Source organism: Ischnura elegans, chromosome 6 (genome assembly GCF_921293095.1).
Source record: "Ischnura elegans chromosome 6, ioIscEleg1.1, whole genome shotgun sequence".
Classification (NCBI taxonomy): Eukaryota; Metazoa; Arthropoda; class Insecta; order Odonata; family Coenagrionidae; genus Ischnura; species Ischnura elegans.
Window position 1 is genome coordinate 89,567,873 of NC_060251.1, and position 24,182 is coordinate 89,592,054.

Genomic DNA, 24,182 nt, shown 5'->3' on the forward strand with positions numbered 1-24,182 from the left:
TATAAGGCTAAATATCAATTTCAGGTGAACAGTCTAAATTTCAGCGATATTTTCCACAAATATTTCCTCTCCTCATTATGTGTATTTCATTCTCTTCTTTACTGACCTTTTTTTAAATGATGTGGTAGATGTATCTTGGAGTAAATAATCAGAAAATTTCAGTTCACTGACTCCTCAGATGATGCGTAGATACTCCAATGTCGCCATTCTGTAATGTTTCTTAACACATATTCTGTAATGTTTCTTATTGTTTGACTTAATGTTTCTTTGGTGACCCCTCATCATTTTTATGTATCTGTTTTGGCGCGGCATGTAAGGAATAGACTCTTTATTGCCATAAAAAATTTATTTTGGAATCTAATCTCTATCCCTATGTGTTTAAAGCAATTCATCTCGTTTCATTAATGCTGATTTTTTTATTATTTACAATTATTGTTTAATAAATCCGTAAACATTTTGATTCATTTGATAAGAAAATAAGTCCATTGGTTATAAATGGAAAATAAATTCCATCTCTATTATAAATTCTCATGTATGATATTTTCTCGGTAAACGATTGCTCGAGCAGCTTAAAATCTTTGCATAAAATAAGAGTTTAATGGAAGAATTATGAAGGCGGCAGAAAAATTGGCATTCTAATTTACAAATAGGCATTTTAAAAAATAGTTTTTTTGTGGAAAACTCATCGTCATTCCGGAATTGCTACTTGAATGAATTTTCCAGCTATTATAATGTTTCAAAAATACAATTACAAATAAAAGAAAATGTAATATGAAACCAGCTTTATTATAATTACAGGTAGTTAGTCATTAATACTGGGTTATAAATAATATATTGGATAATTTTACAGAGCACTTTGGTGTGTACTGTTATACATAGGCAGAGAAATTTTGGCAGCTGTATTCATATACATTTGGAATATATTTGGTGATCTATAGGATATTTGGTTACCTGCCGATTTTTACATGGAATAAGGACCTCATTTTGCAGAAGGAAACCACCGAAATATGTTTTCCCTCCTGCAATTATTAGGATTTAGTGAAATATGCTATCGGGAGTATTCATTTTGTGGCACCATTGATAAAATATGAATATGTAAGATTTGATTAAATTTGTGGCGCTGTATTCACAGGTAGACTACTATTTTCTTAATTTTGATGAAGCAATTCAGAACTTAAGATGGAACGTAGAGGCTATTATTATAATAAATTTAGAAATTAACCTCCGTTTATCAGTCTTATAATGTAAATTTTAATAAGTTTTCATAAAAACCGATATAAGGCTGTAATTATTTTTCTCCTTCGGAGGCGAGTTCATTGGGAAGATTAATCGTATTTTAATTCATAGCTGATTTTGTTACTTATCATTTCGCTTTATCTGGCTATCCATGGGAGTATTTGCATTGAATCAAACACTGATAACCTTAAATGCAGATTTATCGTCTTACAAAATGATTTATCTATTCCATTCATCCGATCTAATAGCTGCTAGTGATGATTTTTTTTGGAACGAATGAAGCTATATTTTTTACATTTGGCTTTTAATTTTAATTTAAAAAGGCAATACATAGTTCCCTGCCATTTATGTGTACTCTTTTATGTCGGAACCTTATCAAGTTAAAATAGTTTTCATTGTCAATTTACAAGAATTGTCAATGAAGTACCTACTGCAAACGGGAGGTGATATGATTTCGGCTATGAGATGATTATACTATCATCAAAATACCAGACTTCGAATCTAAATTAATTTGCTGACGATTTTTTAATTCTTAATACTCTTATTTTCCATGCCGATAGCACTTAACTTTATTTTGAGATCCTAGTGATACTGATATCGTCATCATATAAATCCAGGATTATTTTTGTTTCAATATTATAGGAGGACTATTTTACAGTGTGATAACCCGAGTATTCCCTTTAGTTTAAATCTCTGCCACTCCGAAATTCCAACGATAATTAGTTTTCTACATCCACTACGGCCCAATAACCTTTCATGCACGGGAATAAATCCCCTGAAAACGAGGTAATATCTCACACAAGCATTCAGTCATTTGTCACCCATCATATTCCTACTTGGATACATAAGTTATGTGTTCATTTATCACGAGGAATCATATGGCGCCCTGTCTATTTATATATCTTTCGTGAAAAAATAGCATTACTTAAAGAAAAAATTTCTCGACGAGCCCTTACTTCAGAAGCTCCGTTCATTTAAAAATTAGGCGACTATGGTTTTGGGTCTATGCTGGCGTGTCGCGAACGGATGGGTTCCACCTCCTGGCAGTGGGGACCCTTGGCGGCGATGGCCTCCTAGAGGGGAAAGTCTCCCTGTTCTCCAGTGCAGCAGCCGGGGCCGGAGCCACTGGTCCCGCGGGGCCTAGGTCTATGGACTGGACTAGCGCAATACCCGGGACAGATTCTCTGCCGCCGGAGGCGGAGGGAGCGTGGTCCGGTATCGAGTTCTCTTCCCGTCGATAGTTCCTGTGGTGTTGACCGTCCTTCCTGATAGGCCTGTGAGACCTCCTCCCCTTGACCCTTCGCTTGCGCCCATAAGGCCCCTCTCCTACTGACCTCCCGCCAATGATTCTTCCTCGAAACGGTCCCGGTCTGGCGCCGCCTCTCTCCCCGTTGCTGGATTCGTCATAGTCCCTAACTGGGAACTCTCCCTGCCCTCTCTGCCCGCTCGTGTCCTGGTCGTTGCTCGCCTTGTCAAAGTCCTCAACTTCGAATGAATTGACGTCTGGTGCTTCTTCGCCTCTCCTGAAGGGCCTATCGTTGACGGTTGCTGGGGGTGGTGGGAGGGACTGGTCGCCTGAATCCACGTCTTCGAAGTCCTTGCTGTTGTAATTGTTCTGGTTGTTGTCCGGGAGCGTCTGGCCGGTTTCTCCACCCCTCTGCGGAGTGTTTGCCAGTTCTTCTTCGGGTGGGAAAGGACTGTTGTCGATCGGCGTGTTGGGGTTCGACGCTCCTTGCGGAAAACTACCACCACCGCTTGAGGAGAGGTCTGGTATGTTGTCCAAGGTCTCGTCTTTGAAGTCCGTCTCTTGAGGTCTTGGGACTGCCTGGGGATTTGCAGGGAAAGTCGAAGCAGATGGTCGTAGAGTCGGTGGGCCACCTCCGGGCCTGGGACGAGCGGTTGGAGCAGCTGGGATGATAGTTGGTCTCGGGAAGGGATAGACAAAGGGTCCCGGGGGTCCTAGTGTGTTAGAGGTCACTCTAAAACCTATGTTTGGACCTGCTATGTATTGAACGGTCCGTGTTCTCCCAGCAGAGTCCAAGTACGTGTACGCGCCCCTAACATTACCGTTAGCATCAGATGACTCTCTCCTCCTGTGTTCAGGGCCACCATAATCGAACCTGTAAGATCCATCAACACCCCTGTGAACGGATGTTCTCGCTCTTGCAGGGCCTCTGCCTCCGGGACCGTATGATGCTTGGAACAGAGATAGACCTGGGATTTCTGGGTCGGGGTAAGAACCGCGAACATAGAACCCAGTCCTACCACCGGCTAAGTAGTCAACCACTCTCCGGACCCCGGCATCGTCCACATAGGTGTATCGACCGGATACCTCTCCCTTAGGATCAGCCTGCTCTCGTCTCGAATAAACGGGGGTGTCGAAGCGAAAGTTGTAACTCCTGTCTGCGTTAGGGTCGTCGTAATCGGGTTCTTCCTTCTGAGGGGGACCTCCACCTGGCTGAGGAGGACCTTGCTGACCCGGCCTCCGTCTGACCCCAGGACCATCCTGTCTCCGAGAGATGGAGTGTCTGGAAGATTCACTAAGTTGCTGGCCATCTGGTTCAGGCTTTGAATGGCGCGGGCCAACGTTGACGGGCGGTCCTGGGTTTTGCTTCACCCTCGGGTAAACTTGTCTCGCGGGAGACGGAACTCCATGGTAAGACTGACTTCCAACCTGATCATCGTGTTTTGGCGAAGAGGGACGGGAGTTATGGTCCTGTCTTCGGTTTATGTTGTGCCCGGCAGCTGGATAACTGTCTTGTCGGTTCTGCACCCTCGGTCCCGGGGCAGCCACCAGCCTACTAGACTCGCTCTCGCTATGCTTGTGGAAGTTGATCGGATGATTGGAGGGCTGTTCCTTCTGGTCCAAGACCGGCTCTTCTAGCTGCTTTGAGGGATCAGATGGGTGCGGTGAAATTGGTTGAGGTGATGGGTTTTGAACTCGAGCATAAAGGCTTTCACTGGCCACTAGGTTCTCGTGGTACTTTTGAATGTTTCTAGGACGATAAGTTGTTATTATATATGTGGAAGCAGTTGTGGCCGGGGATATTTCTGCTAACGACGTTGCTCCCAGCACGAAGAGAAGGAGAAGGATCGCCTCCATCATGGATCTGGAAAATAAAGAAATGTAGCACTTTAGGCATTGGTAATAGAAATTTGATGATCAGAAAAATTAAATTATTTTGGCGTCAGAATTTTATTATTTTGGAGCGATGATTTGTTTGATGCATTCATTCGTCACCTATCAATTTTTAGGATGTGACTTACTGGAACTTCTTGACACACTTCTTGGCTTCGACACACTGTCGAAGACCAAATAAATAATTCAAACGAAGCCATAAATTACTGATTGCGTCTTTCTTGTATAAACCATAATGAAAATAGCAATATATATTTGGTACAGACACATTTACTAATGTATCACATATTTTTCCTTACACCACGTCCAATTTAATGCCTCACCCGCAATTATTTCCTATCATATTTTATCATGTCAGCTCAGAATTACCTCGCTTTTTCTTTTCAGCAATGATAATTATTAAGAAGGCCGAACATCAGTGATTATCCGAGCATTATAGAATTTGCTTTGAATTATAATTTTATCGTTTTAGTAAGGAAAAGTGCATTATTATAAAGTAAATTTAATTCATTCTCTCAACTATTTTTCTGCGTTTATAGTAATAAATAACTTTTCCATGGGATGGGATTGGATGGGATGGGCTTACGTGCCCAATATTGCTTAAAAATTGAGTGGAGCATTTTTGAACATGGTTTTGCTGAAATCCTCATCAGCTGGCATCGTTGGGATTTTTTTAGATAATTATGTTTGCATTAGTCGTATAATTTATCCGATGAGTGATAATTTAGGATTAAATTACTTATCACACGAATATTGCAATGACAAGTGAAAATGTTGCATTATTTCCTGATGAAATGATACCAGTTTCGTTCGTCACTTAGCGTTACATTTTAATCGGGTAGCAAGGCGTCTCGGTGTATTCTTTTTATAGTGAATACCGTATTCGTGCCAAGTACATGCAAGAATGTAGATTATTATTGGCCTGAATAATAAATTTCTCGAAGAAATTGGCATTATCATGAGAAAAAAATGCTAATATTTTCTGCTCATGAATTATGACGACACTTGCGTTCAATATTATTGTCGAGTTACTGTAAAAAAACAACCGGTATTGTTTAATTAGATCATGCATGAAATTTTTCGAAGCATTATTCAAATATATGTATTGCTCTTCCAGTATTTATGACTTAAGTTACTACACAAATAACCGATTAAAATTCCCATACTTACTTGTCTTGCCGTTAACCGCGCATCCAAGAAATAATTTAACATCACAGTCTATACACTTATAGCCAGTAGGATGATGTACAGTGTCTTTTTCACCGTTTATGATCGTCCTTATACTTTCTCAAGCTAGTTCTTCTTGCTTAACATTTTCAATAAAAAACGGGGCTTTTTCCTGGGTGTGTGGACTTGAAAATTTTTCCTATTATATAAGCTTGTATCAACTCCTTAGTAATGCAGAATATGTTGCAGTCATATAAGGGCTGAGTATTTTCAACGACTTATAAGCATGTATAAACGAATTTAATTATTCCCACCTTAATAAACACAAATTCAGATTCAGATCTTGCCGAGCACCTTACCGCTGCACACGCACTTATAATATGGAGCCATCGTGGACTTCGAGTATAAACTTCGCCTCTCCGTGGCCTGTGGGGTACTGAGGCCTCATGCGTGAGGAACCTCGGCCCGTTTAATCGCGTTACGCCCGGCTGGCTGCTGTGAGCGGTGGTGTGAGACTCTTGGAAGGGCGGAACACTCGCTTCTTTCGGATGGAACCAAGAATTAGCGGGATTAAACTTGAGTCGGATTCCTGAACAAGAAGAACTGAAAACGACGAGCAGGTGATATTCAACGTTGTGTAATGAGTTCCGTTAAGTTGTCTCTCACAACTTTGCAGTTCTCCGAGTTGAGATTATTGGAGACTTTTGCAATTCGTACTAAAGCAAATAAATGTGTGAAATGGAGTGAATGATTAAACCCGTTTTTCGAGAAAAGGCATTACTTAGAGAATTTTTTCAAAGCTGTGGTGAGGTAAATTGTCAATGTATTACGAAATTATCCAAGAAAAAAGCTTTATATCGACTACCGTCGAAGAATGATGAAGATAAAATGGATCGACCGAGTAAGTAATTAGGAAGTGCTAGGAAGGGTGGGAGAAAAGAGAAGTCTTCTAAATAGCTTAAGGAGAATGGGAAAACATAGTTGGCCACATTAAGAGACATGATAGCCTGATAAAAACAAAAGTAGGAGGACAAGTGGAATGGGAGAAGGGTAAGAGACGGCCTCGAATGAATCACATGGAACAGGTTATTGAAGATTCTGAACGAGAAGAAATACGTCACTGTGAAATGGCTAGCGGAAGGAGAGCAGAATGGGGAGCTACGTTAAACTAATGTTAAAATTATTGAATAATGTTGACGATTGACTACCATATGAGCACTTTTTTCTGAGGAAGTGGTGTAACGACAATCGTTTACCGTGGACCGCATTATATTTTTCATCATAGCCAAAAAATGTGGAATTGGTGGTCAATCAAGCCGGAAATCGAAGTTCTGATTTTTAAAATAATCGTTTAACAGATTCCTATTTAATTTTATATCTTATTTTACGTTATTGCAAAGTGATCTAAATTGCAATGAATCGTCTTCCAAGAAATGAGCGTTACTGAAAACTGCATGATAGTAGTAAGTTATACGCAATCCGATGCGTGATATGTTGCTTTTACAGTTTAAAATAATGATTAAAATTAATATTGAACTGTGAAGCATAAATTGACAAGCAACAAATTATTCTTTTTGGTGCTACAATTTAAGCAACAGATTACTTAATTCCTAAATTAAACTCATGCTTAAAAACTTCTTCTTATTTAGCTTCTATCTCAGAATGATGCCCTAGCAAAAATTCTCTGCAAACATTTTTACAGCCTCAATGGCAAGAAATTTTTTAACATACTTGAGGGTAAGATTACAAATACTAAAATTTTAGCGCAGGATTTTTTTAGATTTTTTAAATTTTAGCGCAATTCTCATTCCTTTTTACATAGGTATACAAAAATTGAAAAAATTGTTCATGGCGATTGTATGGAAAAATTTTTATTTTATTGGTAAATAGGGAAGATAAATGACGGCGAAAAATTATATCTCGTCTTTACGGCGATGTGGTGTGATTTGCTTCTAACCATTGGTTCAAAGAAAACTCGAAGCATCATCGAACTAGAATTTGGGCAAACATCAAATAAAGATTTAGAACAGATGTGGCATTTTTAAAAATAGATTAGATAAAAATCATATTTTTTCAATTCAATGTCCGAAAAATAATCTTGAGCCAATTATTTTCTTAAAAGTACTTCATGCAGTACTTATTACTCAAACTGTTACCGGAGAATAATAGAGGGAGTACTTTCGGAGATGAGACGTTTTAACTGTGAAAGATAAAAGGGAGCCTAGTGCATTTTATCAGTAGTACTTAAGCCGATGGCGTGATATAGCAATAAGCGCTACGTAGACGTTTGTCTACTTCATTAAAGAGTAAAAAACGTTTTGGTTACCTACACCAGCTGGCTATGATCAAGAATTATTTGAAAGTAGGTTCTCTATAATCATTCTATTGTTTCCCTGGTGTGTTGAACATTTGTAATTAATCATATTTTCGCATCTTATATCTTCATTCGGTATATTTACTGTTTAAATGTAATACTAAGCGATCTTATCAAGTAATCTTTGCACTCATTTTTTGAAACTTCATACGTGAAGCATAGAGATTAATCATCTTGACTCCTACCGGATAGAGCAAAAACGATCGTGTTGTGATTGTGGCGGTTAAGTACCTAGGTCGTTAAGAATGAGAAATATATTTTTAATTTGATATTTCATGGGAATTAATGTTACTTAATTATATGAAAGAAACGGAAGCTTCGTGCAGATGAAACACGTTTTAGACAGCAAAGAATGAAATTCTGTAAATTGACAATAAGGTTTAAAGTTATTGTGTTTACGGTTCAAATGCGCACACGTAGTCATACTCATGTGGCAATGGGGGCCTGTCCTAATTTTTTGGCTCCATCTTTTCCAAATAAGATTTTCAGTTCTTTAAGCAAGAATAGGAGCAACTTTCAAACTTTTACTTTTCATAGACTGACATAAAGCTAATCATCGTATTGCAGTGGTCATAATAGATAATTTTACATATTCAGAGCGTATTATACTGCACCAGAAGAAATATATTCATCCAGTTTAAACAGTGATAATTAGTAATCTCTCTACTATTACTAATACTCTCTACTATAAACTGCTACTACTTTAATCACAATAAATTAAGAACTTCGCTAAAAAATCGCTGTTAAAAACATCTAATATTTCACTCACTGTCTCCAACAATGTCAGGAAACTAGCGATCATTGGATTATTCACCCAAAAAGTCATATTTCACCGGTATCTAAGTTATTTTCCACTTGGAAATGTGCTTCACTGCTAAAAACAAGTGTGATGGAAATTTTGTCTCTAACCTTTCCTTTCAATCTTATTCCCGAATAAAATGAGACAGGTCGTTCCGGCAGTGGGCTATCTTGAGCTTCGTTGACATTATTTAGGGTCGTTAATCATCTTGTACATCATCATTCATATTCTTTTCCACTTTTAGAAATAAAATTTCGTGGACGGCCAATCTCTTTTGGCCTTGCCTATCAACTCATCAAAATTCAATTCATACAACTTCCACTATACGAGGTTTGTGGTCTTCAAAATGTAGTGGATAGAATAGCCCTGGGTAACGATGAGTTTTTTCTTCGGAAAAATCTATGCACCACAGGAAAACTTCATCCCTTTTGGAGGGCTGTGGCCAAATTTTTCTTTTTTCATTTGAAAAATATGCTCTTAACGCAACTATCTCAGTATAGGTATTGCTGATACTAACTTGAGTAGGATTTAAGATGGAATAAAGATAATTTTTTGCTTTCAGCTACAAAATTTGTATGCGATAAGCGTTACAGGGAAGTTTTGGAATGCATTAAATAAGACACTATAACTTCGTTAAGATAAATATTCAATCAAATATGATCTGTACGTCTAGCACATGTAATGGAGAACTTTGGTATGAATTCCCTCTATTTAATACCTAGTTTTAGACTACCTATCCTTGGAACTACTTCTGGACATGAACGGAGAAGTAACTAGCTAATACTTACACCTTTGATTTTTAAATATATGATCTGGCTCTTTATGGTTCATTAAACAAAGTACTCCTAATACGATACTCGAGAGGAAGAGAAGTTAGCACATTCAAACTGTGCACAGGTTTAGAGGAAATGGAAAGCAAATATAACAATTTAGGAAGAAACCGAGGAAAAAAAGGAAAGGATAGTATTAACTAGCCAAGATAGAAATCCTGTGTAAGACACATTGAAGGCACATCTTGCCTTCACATTCTAGTATATAAAATATGCCCTAAAGCTTTAGTGTTTAAACCATGCCAAATGAAGGCAGAACAGCTCATTGCGGTAATGAAGTCAAACCGATCTGGAATTCTTTGACCAATTAAGATGATGATGTCATTTTAAACGCAATAAAAGTTTTGGAATTCATAGGCAAACGATGCGATGAGATCTAGATATGGAAGTTTGGATTTTTAAATAATGACATTACTATGGGAATTCCATCACGTGATATTCAGCCGGTAAAGGGCAGTAATTATGACATATTTTTGGAAATTTCAATTACGAATACATTAAATTCTTTTCTTGGTGGAATCACTTTTGGTATTTTTAGAATATTTTGGTACTCTGGCTTTATTTCCACAATTTTTTATTGGATCCGAAATTTTGAGGCAATACTGAAAAGGGAGCCAAAGCCGGTGCCCCTAATTAACTTATTTTGGAATAGTTCTATGATCCAAAGTGATCTGTAAATGGTAAGATCATTTGACCCTCTCATTTGGTGGTTTTCAATGTCACCAGAGGCCTTGTGCCTCGTTATTGTTCCACGGGTCGCTTCACTCTCGCTTTCCCGCTAACCAAGGCGATGTGGTCCTCCCTCTTCACCACTTTTTTATGATGTTCCCATTGTTCTTCTGCAGACCGGCCGAATTTTCCCGCGGGCGGGTGAGAACCCGACGAAAAGGGGCTCTCTACACCGCTGCGACTTTGTAATCTGGTCGGAGACGCCGCTTCACCTTGGGACTGCCTCAATCAACTACCTCGCTGAGTAGAAGATGGGAACATTAGGAAAGTCTAGAGACACTCATATAAGTGCCTCGTTCGCATATACAGGTCCTTAATGATGGTTGAATATGTAGGTAATCATTATTCGCCTTCGCAAATTTTAAGAATTCCCTTTGAGCCGGTCATGATCTGAGGATAATCCTGTACGTAACCTATCATGCTGTCGTTATGTGAAATTTTGCCATGCTATTTCCACTTTATGGTCTTGGGTAGCTTAATAGGCTGCCTGAAAAATGAGATGGTGCATTACTTGTGATACCTTGTGTTTCGTTAGTTCTTATTCTTGCCAGTCTTTTGCAATCTGCATAATTCTTTGCTCAATGGAATCATCTTTTTTTTACAATAGCATGTGGATAGCAAGCTCCTAGCTTTCCTTTAAGATATAATTATGTTAGAAAGAAGTATATCGATTAAGTTACACTCAAGCTACTTAAAATATGCATGCCTTTCATAGAAATTGAATTTTGATTCAATTCAAATTTGAAATCTGCGTCGTCTTGCGTCGAACAAATGTTTATGCATCTAAATTGATCTTCTTGGTCAATCTCTAAAATGCTATATTGATACAGTACATTAATTTTATTGCCTTGCGCATAATTAATAGAAGTATGTATCCCAACCCTTTTGAGTAATTTAGTATCGGTTTCTGCAATGCATTAAAAATTTTACTCGTATCAATTTCGGCCAAGGCTCTTATTTTTTCCAGTAGAAGACATTATACTTAATTTTTACCTAGAAAAATAAGAGAATTCCGCACTTTTTGGCCGTTTTTCTATTACATAATTCTCGAAGTCTTGCTAGCTTAAATATTCGAAGCCGACCGAGTGTAAATACCTCGTTTTTTCAACTTATCTTTTGAGCCTAAGTTCTTATGGACTAGATATTGAATCTCCATTCTGGAAAGTTTTGCGAAACTAGGCTTCAATTCAGCGTCACAACTGAAAAACGGTATTCTATAAAATCTTCTTAGACCACCTTGGCAAATGCTTGTTTTAGTGGCTCAAAAATTTCAGTTTCCCCGAATGGGGCATGACAAATGAATGATTGAGTGATACTCACCTATACGATTTTTCTTTGTTCCATGAAACAGGAGTAAGACATCAGTGCTACTTTCGTATATCGTTATATTCCTTCTTTTGAGCTGTGCCGCCGGCACGCAGAACAATTACGTACCTAATTGAAGGCTTTTTGAGAATCAGCGATGCCTCATTGTTATTCCTTACTTTTTTTCTTGGTGCCCAAGTAGCCTATCTCATTATTCCTTCGTAAAACCTGGTTCCCACATTGCGTGCGGACTATCTTGATTAAGATGTTTGAACCTTGAAAGCTTCAACTGCGGAAGCGTGGCTTATGGGATTCAGAAGTTATCCCTTATCAAAATGGTGAGATCAAGCCTAACCCTCAGATCTGGAGAGAGCGGAAGGCTGTGAGGATGGCACTGTAAGGAAATAAAATGTTTTCTAAATGATAAGTGATTTCCTTGGCCGGGATATCCCTGAAGGTCAAATTTTCTTTGGGAATGACTCCTGAGAACAGTTTGCTGAGAACCTCGCTTGAACCCGGAACATCCTTGAGTTTAGCTAGCTGCCTTATAATAAAGTCTCGTCGATGTTTTTCAATTGTAAGAGCTAAATTCCTTTTGCGCCGAGTTTATTAGTTAAAACGCGTATGTGTGTGATAATCCTCAGCAAATCTGAATGTAATTAAATAACTGTGGATATAAACGCAGTTTAATTGTGAATTGAGGAGAGAAGTACGAAAACTACTATTAAATTGCTACAGAAAGATTATTATTACAGATTGTACATATTATATTATCATATTATGCATATTAAATTATATGATTTTTATATATTATATTATCTTATTGATGCAGAAGTATATAGGCACATAAAGGAGGGGAGGCTAATAGAATGCTTCTTCGTTACTCCATGGAGACCTAATTGAATTTATATGATACTTTATTTATAACTACCACAGTTATGGTCAGTGCAAACGCAAGCCGTTTCTTATTCAACAAAGATTGGCTGTTTTAGCTCTTGCAGTTACTCGCGAATGATTTAATTTTACTTTTTAATGTAATATAAATACGTATGTCAACCTAAAACTACTACCTGTTTGATTCAATTGCCTCCTGTGAAAGTAATTGCTTCACTCAGCAAAATTGACGCACATAACCGCAGCAATGTTTTTGTAAAGCACTTAATTTCACATTTTTTATTCACCTTTTGGGGATATATATCGTTATATTTATTTATTTTCTTATCTTTTGAGCGTTAAAAGAAGCACACGACGTATCTGGATTTATGTCATCTAGAACTACGTGATTATATTCGGATTACGTCGGATTATATTCAAGCGAAGCGGTCACGCAATATGAAAATTAGTGACATTTGTTAAAACTTTTTTGTCCATGCATGAAAAACATACTTCAGTCTTCATGTTTGAGCAGATTTTACATGTAGATTATCCAAAACCTTTTTCTGCCGTAACCCTGAGCATGTCTCATTCAAATTTCTGATTTAGATCAAATCTTTAAGTTATGCTGATGAAGACCTTAAGATATGTGATGGCCTTCCTCTTAAATACTGGGTTCTATGCGGTGGTCACCACTATGGAAAGCGGGTGCCGTTTTGATTTACATTCTCATAAGTAAGGGGATGACATGATCACAGTGTACACATTGATAGCTTGGAAAGCATGGAATCTGAAGAGGCATCTACCAATGAGTGAGTGAATATACATCTACGTTCGGTCATGAGAAACTGCGAGGAAATATTAAAGTTAGCTTAACGTACGGACGTTGAAAACAATGCTAGAGGGTAGAGTTTTGGAAGGAAGAGAATAGGATTTTTAGATAGATTGAAAGGGAGTAGAACTTATAGTGAACTAAAGAGGGAGCTACATGAAGGATGGGAAGGCTGCCAGAATACTTCTTAACCTTCCGTCAGGCGCAATATTGGAATTGCTGAGTTCAAGCGCAATGTACCTGACAGTTTGGTGGCAGTATGTGCCTGACAGAATGGTGTTCTTCAAAGTTTAAAGCACCATATTGAATGAAAATTAAACTATGTTTTCCAAGTAAAATACTTATTAGATCACTACCATGGTTTCGATGCTCTGCGTTATCCTCAGGCCCTGGCCCTTAGTTGGCCTGAGGATGATGCGGTGTGTCGTAACCATGGTAGTGATCTAATAAATATTTGATGTGGAAAACATTTAATTTAATTTTTACATTCAATATGAATAAATTCCATAAAGTTACGCCTCAAACCATCACTTCTTTTAAAGCGCCATTATTATTGCATTCAAACACTTCAATGATGTCTTATTTGCTATGTATATACCCCTTTACACAGCGTCATACGGCTCCGAACCGATCCAGCGAGGTAAGATTTAACGTACTCTTTAGGTTATTAAGTATTATGGTATGTAATGTATTTTAGCATACGGATTCTACAAGGTCAGTGTTTTTTGTTTTACCAACTTATTTAGCTAATAATGATTTTATTTTGAATCATTGTGTCATTATTTTGTTTAACTATGCTAAATAATTCGATTCTCATCTGTCGGCATAAATTCGAAAAGCAAAAGGCTACATAGAGCGTGTCAAAACAAATAGCTACTATAAGCGCTAAGGGTCTAGGCCACCTAGTGGCATGGAGAAATTAAAAACAAACTTGCGCTTTGCCTATCAGATCTATTGCGCCCGACGGAAGGCTAAGTACTCCATGGAAACCTATCTTAATCAGTACTACACTTTAATAATAAAAACGTACGGACAGTAGACGATGCTATGATAGCGTATCGGCATAGTTAGTGGAGGACTCTATTTCTGCCCGAAAGGTGCCGGGGTTGAATCTAGGGTGAACAAAACCTATGGACTACCCCCACTCCCCAAAATAACTCTCGCAAAGAATGAGAAAGGACTAGCCTCTGCACCCTAAATGCATTCCTTCCTTACATGCATAAGGTCCAAGTTTTTGGATAATCTAAGTTTTCCACAAATACCCCAAATAAATATTTGAGGAAAATTTCCTCAAGGTTTTTATTTACAATATATTGAAATATCACAAGATTTATCGCGAAGCAACTCTTTATACAGCTCTCCTCATAATTGAAAATCGTCTACTGTTCCACAGAGATGTCGAATAAATGATTTCTGAGGAGGTTCCAAGGTTTGGGATAATCTGCATAATATGTACACCTTCCTCAAAAAACACGTCAGAGCGGCTTAATCCAAGGGTGAGATCTAGCTGAAAATGAAGGAGAGGTTGCCAGAATACTTCTTAAGTACTCCATGGAAACCTATCTTAATCAATACTATACTTTAACAATAAAAACGTACGGATAGTATTACTCCGCGAACCAACCTTAGTGTAAAAGCTCTGAGAGAATGGACGAGTCGTTGAAGTGCTTTTCCCTGGTCTGTATTTCCCAGCAATTGAATGAAGATCAATATTATTATAGTAGTATTTGAAGTTTTTCGCCTCTACTAGAAGATTCCTTCCCCCACCTACCACGTCCTACTCTTTCTTGTCCCTTTTTCTCTCCGCCCATTCATATTCTCCAAATCTCACCATAACCACATCTCGAACACCTCCAGTGTCTTCTCCTCCTTTTCCCTTAACTTGCCCATGCTTTTGCACCATTATACACAATGCTGCATTTAAAAATTTAAAAACAATTTTATAAAAATATATATAACAAAAATAATTTTGGTCTCGATGCATTGTAGTGCCAGTAATGGTACTCATATTGATTTTAACTTGGATTATCGTAAATTAAAATTAAATATTGATTTGATTAAATATTGAACTTAACTGCCGTTAATACTATTGTCATTTGCTTTTGGTTTACACGATGCTACATTATTTCGACTGCGGTAGCGATAATACTTCTCTAAAATGTGGTCCAGAATGTGGATGGTTTACACCTAATGCCTCAGAAATCATTTATTTGACATCTCTGTGGGGCAGTAGATGATTTTCAATTATGAGGAGAGCTGTATAGAGAGTTGCTTCACGATGAATCTATTGAAATTTCAATTTATTGTAAATAAAAACCACAAGGAAATTCACAGTGTTACCATTTAGAAGACGGTTACCATTTTAGTTTATTCTCATGTATATAAGGCAATCTTCCTCAAAATCTATTTGGGGTATTTGTGGAAAATTACCGGTAGGCATAGCAATTACTATTACTTTCCAGCAATTTTCCACAAATAACCCAATTAGAATGATAGGTACTTGTGTAAAATTTCTTTAAAGTTTTAATTTGCAATATGAGAGCTGCATTCACTCAATGTAAGTACTTAAGCTTATTTTATTCACCTTCGGTTCATCTAAACAGATAAATATATAATTTCAAATACATCGAGAGGGCATAATAATTAGTTTTTTACATCTGCAATACTTCACTTTCTTCACACTATGGTCGTAGCATGTTCGCCATCCATTATCCATGCAAGTATAAGATACCCCTTGTTGACTGCCATTTCCCAGCTATACATTTCTCCATCTGTCCAGTAGTTGTCACATTCTTCCCACCTGACCACACTGGGATCCGGAATGTCTATACTCTATCTTTGTTTCTGGAATGGTATTTTCAATCTTTTCCTTCCTCATAATCGTTATAGTATTTCAAGTTCCTAACTTTAACATTGTTTATATTTGGCTTAATCGTAGATTTCTTGTTCACCTCTTCGTTATCGGGTTCTGAAAACCTCGCAGTTTGCTCCCATTATTTTGAAATGCATAATAATTCCCCCCGAATTCACGCAGAAAAGCGGCAAAATTTGCCCTTGAGGTCACCAATTGCTACTAAGGGATAGACGGGACTGCCCCCATGGTGAAATAAGGCAAATGACTGGGGTAATTAGTGTCCATTGAATTCACTACGTAAATAGTACAATTGAGGACGAAAATAGTACATATTTTTCCGGAGGTGTTATTCATTCAATCGCGACCTCTGGGTTTTATAAAATAGACTCTTAATTCCAGAAATCATTTGCTAAGCAACGTAAGCTTTCAGAAGGTGTATACGTCATTACTACTCATAGCATTAATGAGATATGTTATTTTAAGGCAATATATAAGTTATTGAAAACTCTGTTTCAGTATAATTGAAGAATGTGCTGGAAGATCAGTTACAATTTTGGGCAAGAAAAACATATTTAGAAACTGGAGTAAAGTTGGGAGAGAGTTAAACCAGGATTGTTAGAAATAGCGGATAAGACTTTTGAAGTTATAGAGGGCAGAATGGTCGAGAAACCGCCATTCACGGAGGAAATAACCAGTAACGTGGAAGACAGATGGAATTAGGACGACGTAGACACAGAGAAAGAAATAAGCACAAAAAATTAGAACATTTGAAATGGAATAATGTTCAAAGCTTCATGTTCCAAATTTTTGAAGATAATACGTATAGTTTAAATTTTTTTAAAACTCTTTTTAAATTGCATTCATTGTTGTTTTAAATCTAGTTTCCTTCTCTGACTGGATTTCAGGAAATGAATAACTGATATTGGCTATTATTAGTATTGTTGCGATCTTTGGCTAAAAAGGCCGAAATATAGAATTCTCAAGTCTAATCCAAAAACTTTGCCGCTGTTACAGGGAAAATGAGTATTTTTCCTTCTGCTAAGTGGGAAAGCGTCATATCTTGTCAAGAATAGTTTTAATATCCATTGACGGTACAGATTTGTATGCCATTGTACTGGCATTAAAGATTAGGCTTAATACAAGCAGCATAAATTAGATTCTATCTTGAAACACACCATTTTTTAAACTAAGCACATTTTAAAATTCCAAAAGTAATGAATGAATTTTACTTAGTATTTACACATTGTGAGGCTACATGAATTTCCCTCGATTCGTCTAATACGTACCGCGCCAAGGTGCACCATTTGTCATGAGCAGTCATTTCATTTTTCGGTAATAGCTTACATGCATCCTTCTAATATTTGTACCCTTACTGCTCAAATGTTTTTGCGAGAAAAAAATTTTTATCCATATCATCGACCGTTTATAATAGATTAAAAATGTATTTTAAAATTGTGAATGTTCTTGCAAATGTGCATTATATTTACTTAATTATTATAATATGCGTTGCAAAAATTTTATAAAATTAATCTTACCAAATTGAGCCGTCAGCAGCCAAGTAAAATTTGTAAAACGTGTAGAGGTATACAATATCATTGTATAGCTATCGTCACCTTGCCTTTAATATAGGAGCGAAACTTAACAATGTATCTGCTTAGTTTTTCTTACGATAAAAAGTCGGGAAATTGTCGATTCCAAATGAAGTATTGGCTGCGCATTGTTATATCTAAATATATACTATGCAGCAACAGTGGCAGTAACAGAGTTAAATTATTGCAATACCTAGTCTTCAATGTTTTGATTAACTTTTTTAAAATATTGTATATTCAACTAATGATTTCCACTCAAACTTTTATTTCAACTTAAGTCCAATAGGTACCACCTAACACGACTTCAATTATCGTTGCAATCTTATAAAAACTGTTCTCTCCCAGCAATCGCATTATTCGTAGCCCTATTTTTCAGTTAACACCATTAAAGCAAAAAAATGCTTGGAGACGGTTATTATTTTATGTTAGTTTTAAATTATGTTCCATTATACCCGAGTGCCAAAAATGATAGTAATTAAAAATTTTGACTTGAATATTCTATTAATTAGATGTAATGTTCTTTTCTAAGGAAACTGATGGTCAAATCTGTTTGAAATTAGGAATCGAGTTTTTATAAAAGCATGTTAGACTCCTATCGATAATTAAATTTTATAATAAGGAGTTGATTGAAAAATTGAAATAAAATTTACTGCACTATAAATCAGCTTAAGACTGATTTTCAGCCTTTTTAATAGTAGAAATGAATTCACCTGCTCTTCGAAGCATTTTACTTGGGCCTCAGCGTGGCTTCTTGAGAGAGGGCAGGGGAACGAAATTAGCAAAGTTTCTCGCACTTGAGTAATGAGCAGATCTCATGCAGAGCCCCGTGGCTATTTGTAAATTCTAATTAGCGTCCCATAGCGTGGCATGAGAGATGCTATCATTTTCCTTCCCCCCCCCCCCACCCCCCGGGCTAACAAAAGCAAGTGATATCCCTTGAGTTCATTCGCCACTGAAAATTTCACACCTGCGAAAAGGGCAAGTAAAGAGCAGGTGTCACTCATGACGTCGAAAAATTTGAAGATGGACACAACGATTGCGTGGATATAATACCCCTAAGTTCTACGGTCTCATTGCATTTCGCATTCATGTTCTTTCTGGAATTAATTAGCGTATCTTTTCTTCCTTTAAAAGCTCTGTATAAAGCAGAAGTGATTGGGAGTCCTAGGCTGTAAATTACTAACCTTTTTTCTCACCCAGAGAAAAGAATAATGTCAAAAGATGGTGATATTAATTTTCATTTAACAATGGAGTAGATTTTCACCGATCTCAGAAGATGTTTTAATTATATATTTGAGTTTGAAAACTAATGGCAGGATTCATATCGAAATTAATTGTGCAAAGCCGCTGCAGCAGAAGCTAGCTATGCCGAATGGGATTGGTCGATAGGTTAAATGCAATATCAGCCACTAATGCCCTATATTCATCGCCTGTTTATCTATCATCACCTACCGCCATCCGCATTATAGTGGTGCTTACGCAGTAAAGTAATAATGAAGTAAAGTAATAAGCCAGTTGAAGTTAAAGTGCAGTTGAAGAGAGGCTTATAATATGAAGTCCTTTTCGCTGAGAAGTTTTGAATCATTGATAGTCAACTCGCTATCAAATTCCCATTTCTCGCAAATATTGCTGCATCTCCAACAGGTGTACAATCCGCGCCCTAGTCAGTCATCCATGCCGGAAAAGAGTGACTCTCCATAACTCCACCCTACTGAAAGTGCACTCAAATGGAACAATTTTATGTATTGAGCTTTTCCCTGATGGCTAGAGCTAGTGATTTGAGATGTCACTCCAATATCGAGACAGCTTAATTTTTGACTATATTTTAGTCTAAAACACATGCAGTAGGGTCGGTAATGAGGGCCATCTGCACAGATAATCAAACGATTAAGTCATTGTTTAGTAAATGAAATTAATAAGAAATTTATTGAATAAAATTAAATGCGATTTTATGGTAATTATTTGATATATATATCCTTATGGCTGCGTTTTCATTTGGGAAGGTAACCTGAATTTCGGCGGTAGGCATTTTTAATAAAAAAAATATCATAAACAATGAACATATCAAAATTCAGTGAAAAGATTGAAGTGTCAAATCATGAGCAAACCTTTCGAGTCGCAAACAGCAATCCTCAATGTGTGAGGTTACTTAAGGGAAAGAAACGGGTCCGCCTGCTCTACACTATGGAAATTGTTTTCAAAATGTAATTTTCGTACCTAAAATTACCTAGAGTTACCTAAAATTGGTACATCAAATCTTGAAAACATTTAAGTGCACCACACATTATTCTCATGACTCCAATGAATAAGAGTGGTGAAATAGTGATTAGTATTGAAACAAAATTCCATAAAATAAAACTTAAACATGTCGAAAAGACATTTTTTGTATTAGCTTATCTTAGATCTGTGTTTCTGAATATTTTTTCAAACCGTTGCTTTCTAATGTGACAAATTTATCACATGAATATGATTTTATGCTTGTGTGCTTCCAGTTTTAGAAAACAATTATATATTCATGTTTAACTGTGATAGGTTTGTTCCCAAACTTTTCGAAACCCAAAACAAATATGATATAATTATCTAGCGGACAGTTTTCTTTAAGAATTTTGTAATTTATTTCCCAATCATTATTCATCTGCAATAAAATGAGAGGATGTGAAGGAAATTCGTTTCCATGTGTGAAATTATAAATGTCTCTTGATGGAAAATGTAACTCTCCTTGCCTCTGGATGGACATGGGTGAATTTTTTCAATGGAGCATGGAAGTCGTTAGTTCATCTCTTGCGCAAACTACCATCAGATACATAGACTCGCTCTAGCTTCAACTATCTTAGTTTTCATCTCTGTCATTATATCTCATGTTCAACTTGACCTTCAGGTTCAAATGGCCTTAAGAGATGGTGTCTCCTACGGCCCGATGTCCCTACATCAATTTACTTCATCATCTTTTTCCTCTGAAATACTTAAAATTGTTTTCTTTCCTTTTCTCAATGCCCAATGCTCTTATTCTGTCTTCCGTCCATCTTGCCTTCAACACTCTAATCAGGCCCCATTCTAATCCATCGAATGACAGACTCGGAGCAAAATTATGTTAGAAAGATCCGTATCCAACTAGCGCCATTGTTTTGTCTTCGTCCTTTCTTCGAAAGGTTTTTATTATCTCCCAGAAGTAGATGAGATATAATTTCTGAGAAAGTCTTAGCAAGTCCTTAATTTTTTTAAGACGCTCAACTTGTAACATCGCAGGCCAAGTGGCCGCTATATGCTAGACTTTCTTTTGTTGTGAACATTCGGCTGCATAACAGATTGTAGTAAAATGAATTAGCAATATTGTTAATTCATTTGACCAGATCTGAAAATCCTTTTCATATACTTAGAAGAATTTTATTTCTTTGAAGGTGGTTAATGATTCTTCCTTGTTAGGCATCCATGCTTATATAAGTTAATAGTTTGATACAGTTCTAGTAAAATGAATCAAACAATATAGTTAATTCATTTGACTGAAAGGTATCAAACTATTAACTAATAAATGCAAATATCCGTATATAAAACAGTTGTGCACCTTTAAAATATTAAATATCATTTAAGAATATGAAGATGATTTTTTGAAAAATATGAAGATGATGCTTGCTTATGTAAATTTTCTTAAAATTCTGCTTTCATGAAATCTATGTGGCAGACGTTTAAATGTTTATCTTGCAGAGAAAACGTTCCTAATTTCGAAAAAGAGGAACTTTTGTCCTAATTTAAATACAAATGTCGTTAAAATACACAAAAGTATTAAAGAATTCCATTCGTGTTAATTGATATATTACTTTAATATTAAATAATGGAGAAATTTCTCGTAATCAAGTGTAATACATCTGTAAGGATAAGAAAAATTTCGGTTTCAAAGAAATATTTTCCGTAATCTATGCTGACGAATTTTTCCGATAGCATAAAGTTGAACGAAGCATCGTTTTTAATTCAAGGAATGGTTAATTAAATGAGAGTAAAATCGTAAAATAAATCAAAATGTACCTCATTTACCTTTAAGTACATGAAAGCGGAAAGTATAAAAAACAGAACTCTCTTTTAGATGTTGCAGTGGGCTGTCGTCTTCAGTTTTAACAATTAAATAATTTTAGTTTCCTTTATCAATACAAATTATTTATGGAAATGAGTGAAAATGATAATTTAACAAAAATCCTTTATTTTCACAGTTATTATTCGTCAAACCGACCGATATTTTAGCATGTTATTTAATGCCATGATAATGGCAAAATTTGACTGAATCCTGATTCGATCAAATCATAATTATCTGCCTGCAGGCACTGTCGAAAATCAGGTAATCGTGCTGCCCATCTATACATTCTTGAAAAATATGTTCCAGTTGCCTAGTGAATATAGCATTTTATCCATGTGTCGCAATCAATTATTCTGCTAATTGGTGTAAATGTTCACTCCCCAAATTGTATTTAATCGCATTAAGTTGAAGCTTTTCCCATTGTGCGTGTAGGTAAAAAATGTATAGGAAATAAATAAGAATAAGTCAAGAAAAAAATAGCGCTCTCGTCGAGAGAACCGATAAGATGGAAATCATTGTCTAGCTGTGGAAGGCCTTTGTTTTGATTATCTCTAGAAAACTACTCATTCCTTCATGAAAATCACCGAATTTAAACCTTTTACATAACTTTCCCTTTTCATTTTTTTATACTCCTGGGAAAGATATTCGTTTTGAATTCTATTTCTGTAATTCACGAATTTTATCAACCAAACTCAGGGAATAGAAAAGATGACACGTTTGGTTTTTGAGCATAGATGTAGCGTAAGAATTTTCCCTTCTCGTTCAAACATAATCCTTGTTTTTTTCTCTGGCGCGCAGCATCTTTGAAGGCTACTTGCCTTTTTACTTTGGAATTGTTGACCTGGCCGCTATGCCAACAATTACCTGGTAAAAAATCCGAGTATTCTCTCAAGTTCAGTTCTCCATTCTTCCGTTAGTTCCCACACGTGTATTTTCCTTGTTTTGCATAGCGTTTTTCCGCTTAGTGAAGTTAATTTATCGGTTACATGCATCAAATTAGCGACAAAAGCATTGGACGAAATACAAGGATCGCATTTCATAACTGAGTAGGATTAGCTCAATATGTTTACCACGTAGATCGGCCCCGACGGGCGGAGCTGAGGTTTTAGAATGGTTCTGAAAGTAAACTGACTCAGCCCGCCTACAAACCGTTATGTTCGAACCGCTTTCTATGCCATGCGAACCGAATCGGCCGGACCAATGTTAGTTCGGACGGTAAGCTAATGGCCGAGTACTTGGCCGAACCTTTTTTTCCAGAATTGGAAAAAGTTATGTTTTCCTATACGGGAATTGCCATGAGAAAAAAAAGTCCCACACACTTATGTTTTCCTCGTCTCAAAATGGCCAAAATGAAGTTTTTTAGTGTTTACTTAGAATTTGGTTTCTTTAAAATAGCAAAACCCTTACCTCAAAGGTGTTTGGAACTAAATGCTCAATTTTTTAAAGGTTTAAAACTCTATTCCGTCGAAAAAGGTGAAAGGAAAGCAATTAATATCCGAAAATTTCATTTTAAAAGTAAATTTTAGTACGTGAGAATATTTCATTTAGCTCATTTTGGGATTAGGCGAGTATAACTTTTCTGAATTATGAAAATAATGGGTAGTTCTAGTGAGTAGTGACCATGCTTTTCCTGGTATGGTGCATGAAGGAGGTGACCTATAGCTAAGTCATTTTGCGCCATGCGATACGGATAGGAAAGAAATAGTGGAGAGGAACCTGGTGTCGGCATTATCCTTGTTAGTTAATTTACGCGAACTTATATTCCCACTAGAAGACACTGATTATGGCGTAAATGGATAATAAGACTTCAACTCAGATCGATTTGCACTTTATTTAGAACATCACATAAGCGACTATTGTCACCAAGAGTGCCATAATCAAATAGCTTGGTCGCCAACCAACGAAGACAAAACACCAGTGGTAAAGAAGTAAAAAGAGAACACAACTGAAATTGTAAATATCAACAAGCCTGCTCTTATCAAAAAGGGGACCACGGCTTAACGTCCCATCCGACGAGCCAAGTGTTGCGCTTGAAATGTCCTCGGCGGAGATAAATAAAAATCCATAAAATAAATGATAAAATTATGAAATAAATAATAGAATAAAATAATAATTAATAGATAAAAAATAAGTGGAATAGGCGGATAGGTGAGGGCACGTCCCCCCCCCCCCCCCCAGACGCTTTAAAACTAGGCAAGATTTTTAATGTTTACCATTACATTTGTTTTGTTTTGTGCATTACGGGACCTCAGTCATTTAATTTCATATTAATGACTTTGGAGAAAATATTTCGTATAGTAATTGTTGTATATTGTCTTTAATCTCAAACATGAGAAGACTGTTTGACTACTAGACCTTTGTGGCCTCCCGCCCTGAAAAAATCCTGGAT

The 24,182-nt window shown here is 36.7% G+C and overlaps 1 protein-coding gene across 1 annotated transcript in view; it reads right to left on the reverse strand.

Annotated features, from left to right (window-relative positions):
• Nucleotides 1-783: 783 nt before the first annotated feature.
• LOC124160280 (collagen alpha-1(I) chain-like) overlaps nucleotides 784-24,182 on the reverse strand; it is a 33,885-nt gene continuing 10,486 nt past the window's right edge. The window contains exon 2 of the mRNA XM_046536107.1: nucleotides 784-4,346. Coding sequence (XP_046392063.1) covers nucleotides 2,240-4,342 — 2,103 coding nt within the window. The 5' untranslated portion in view covers nucleotides 4,343-4,346 and the 3' untranslated portion in view covers nucleotides 784-2,239. The remainder of the gene's footprint in view (nucleotides 4,347-24,182) is intronic.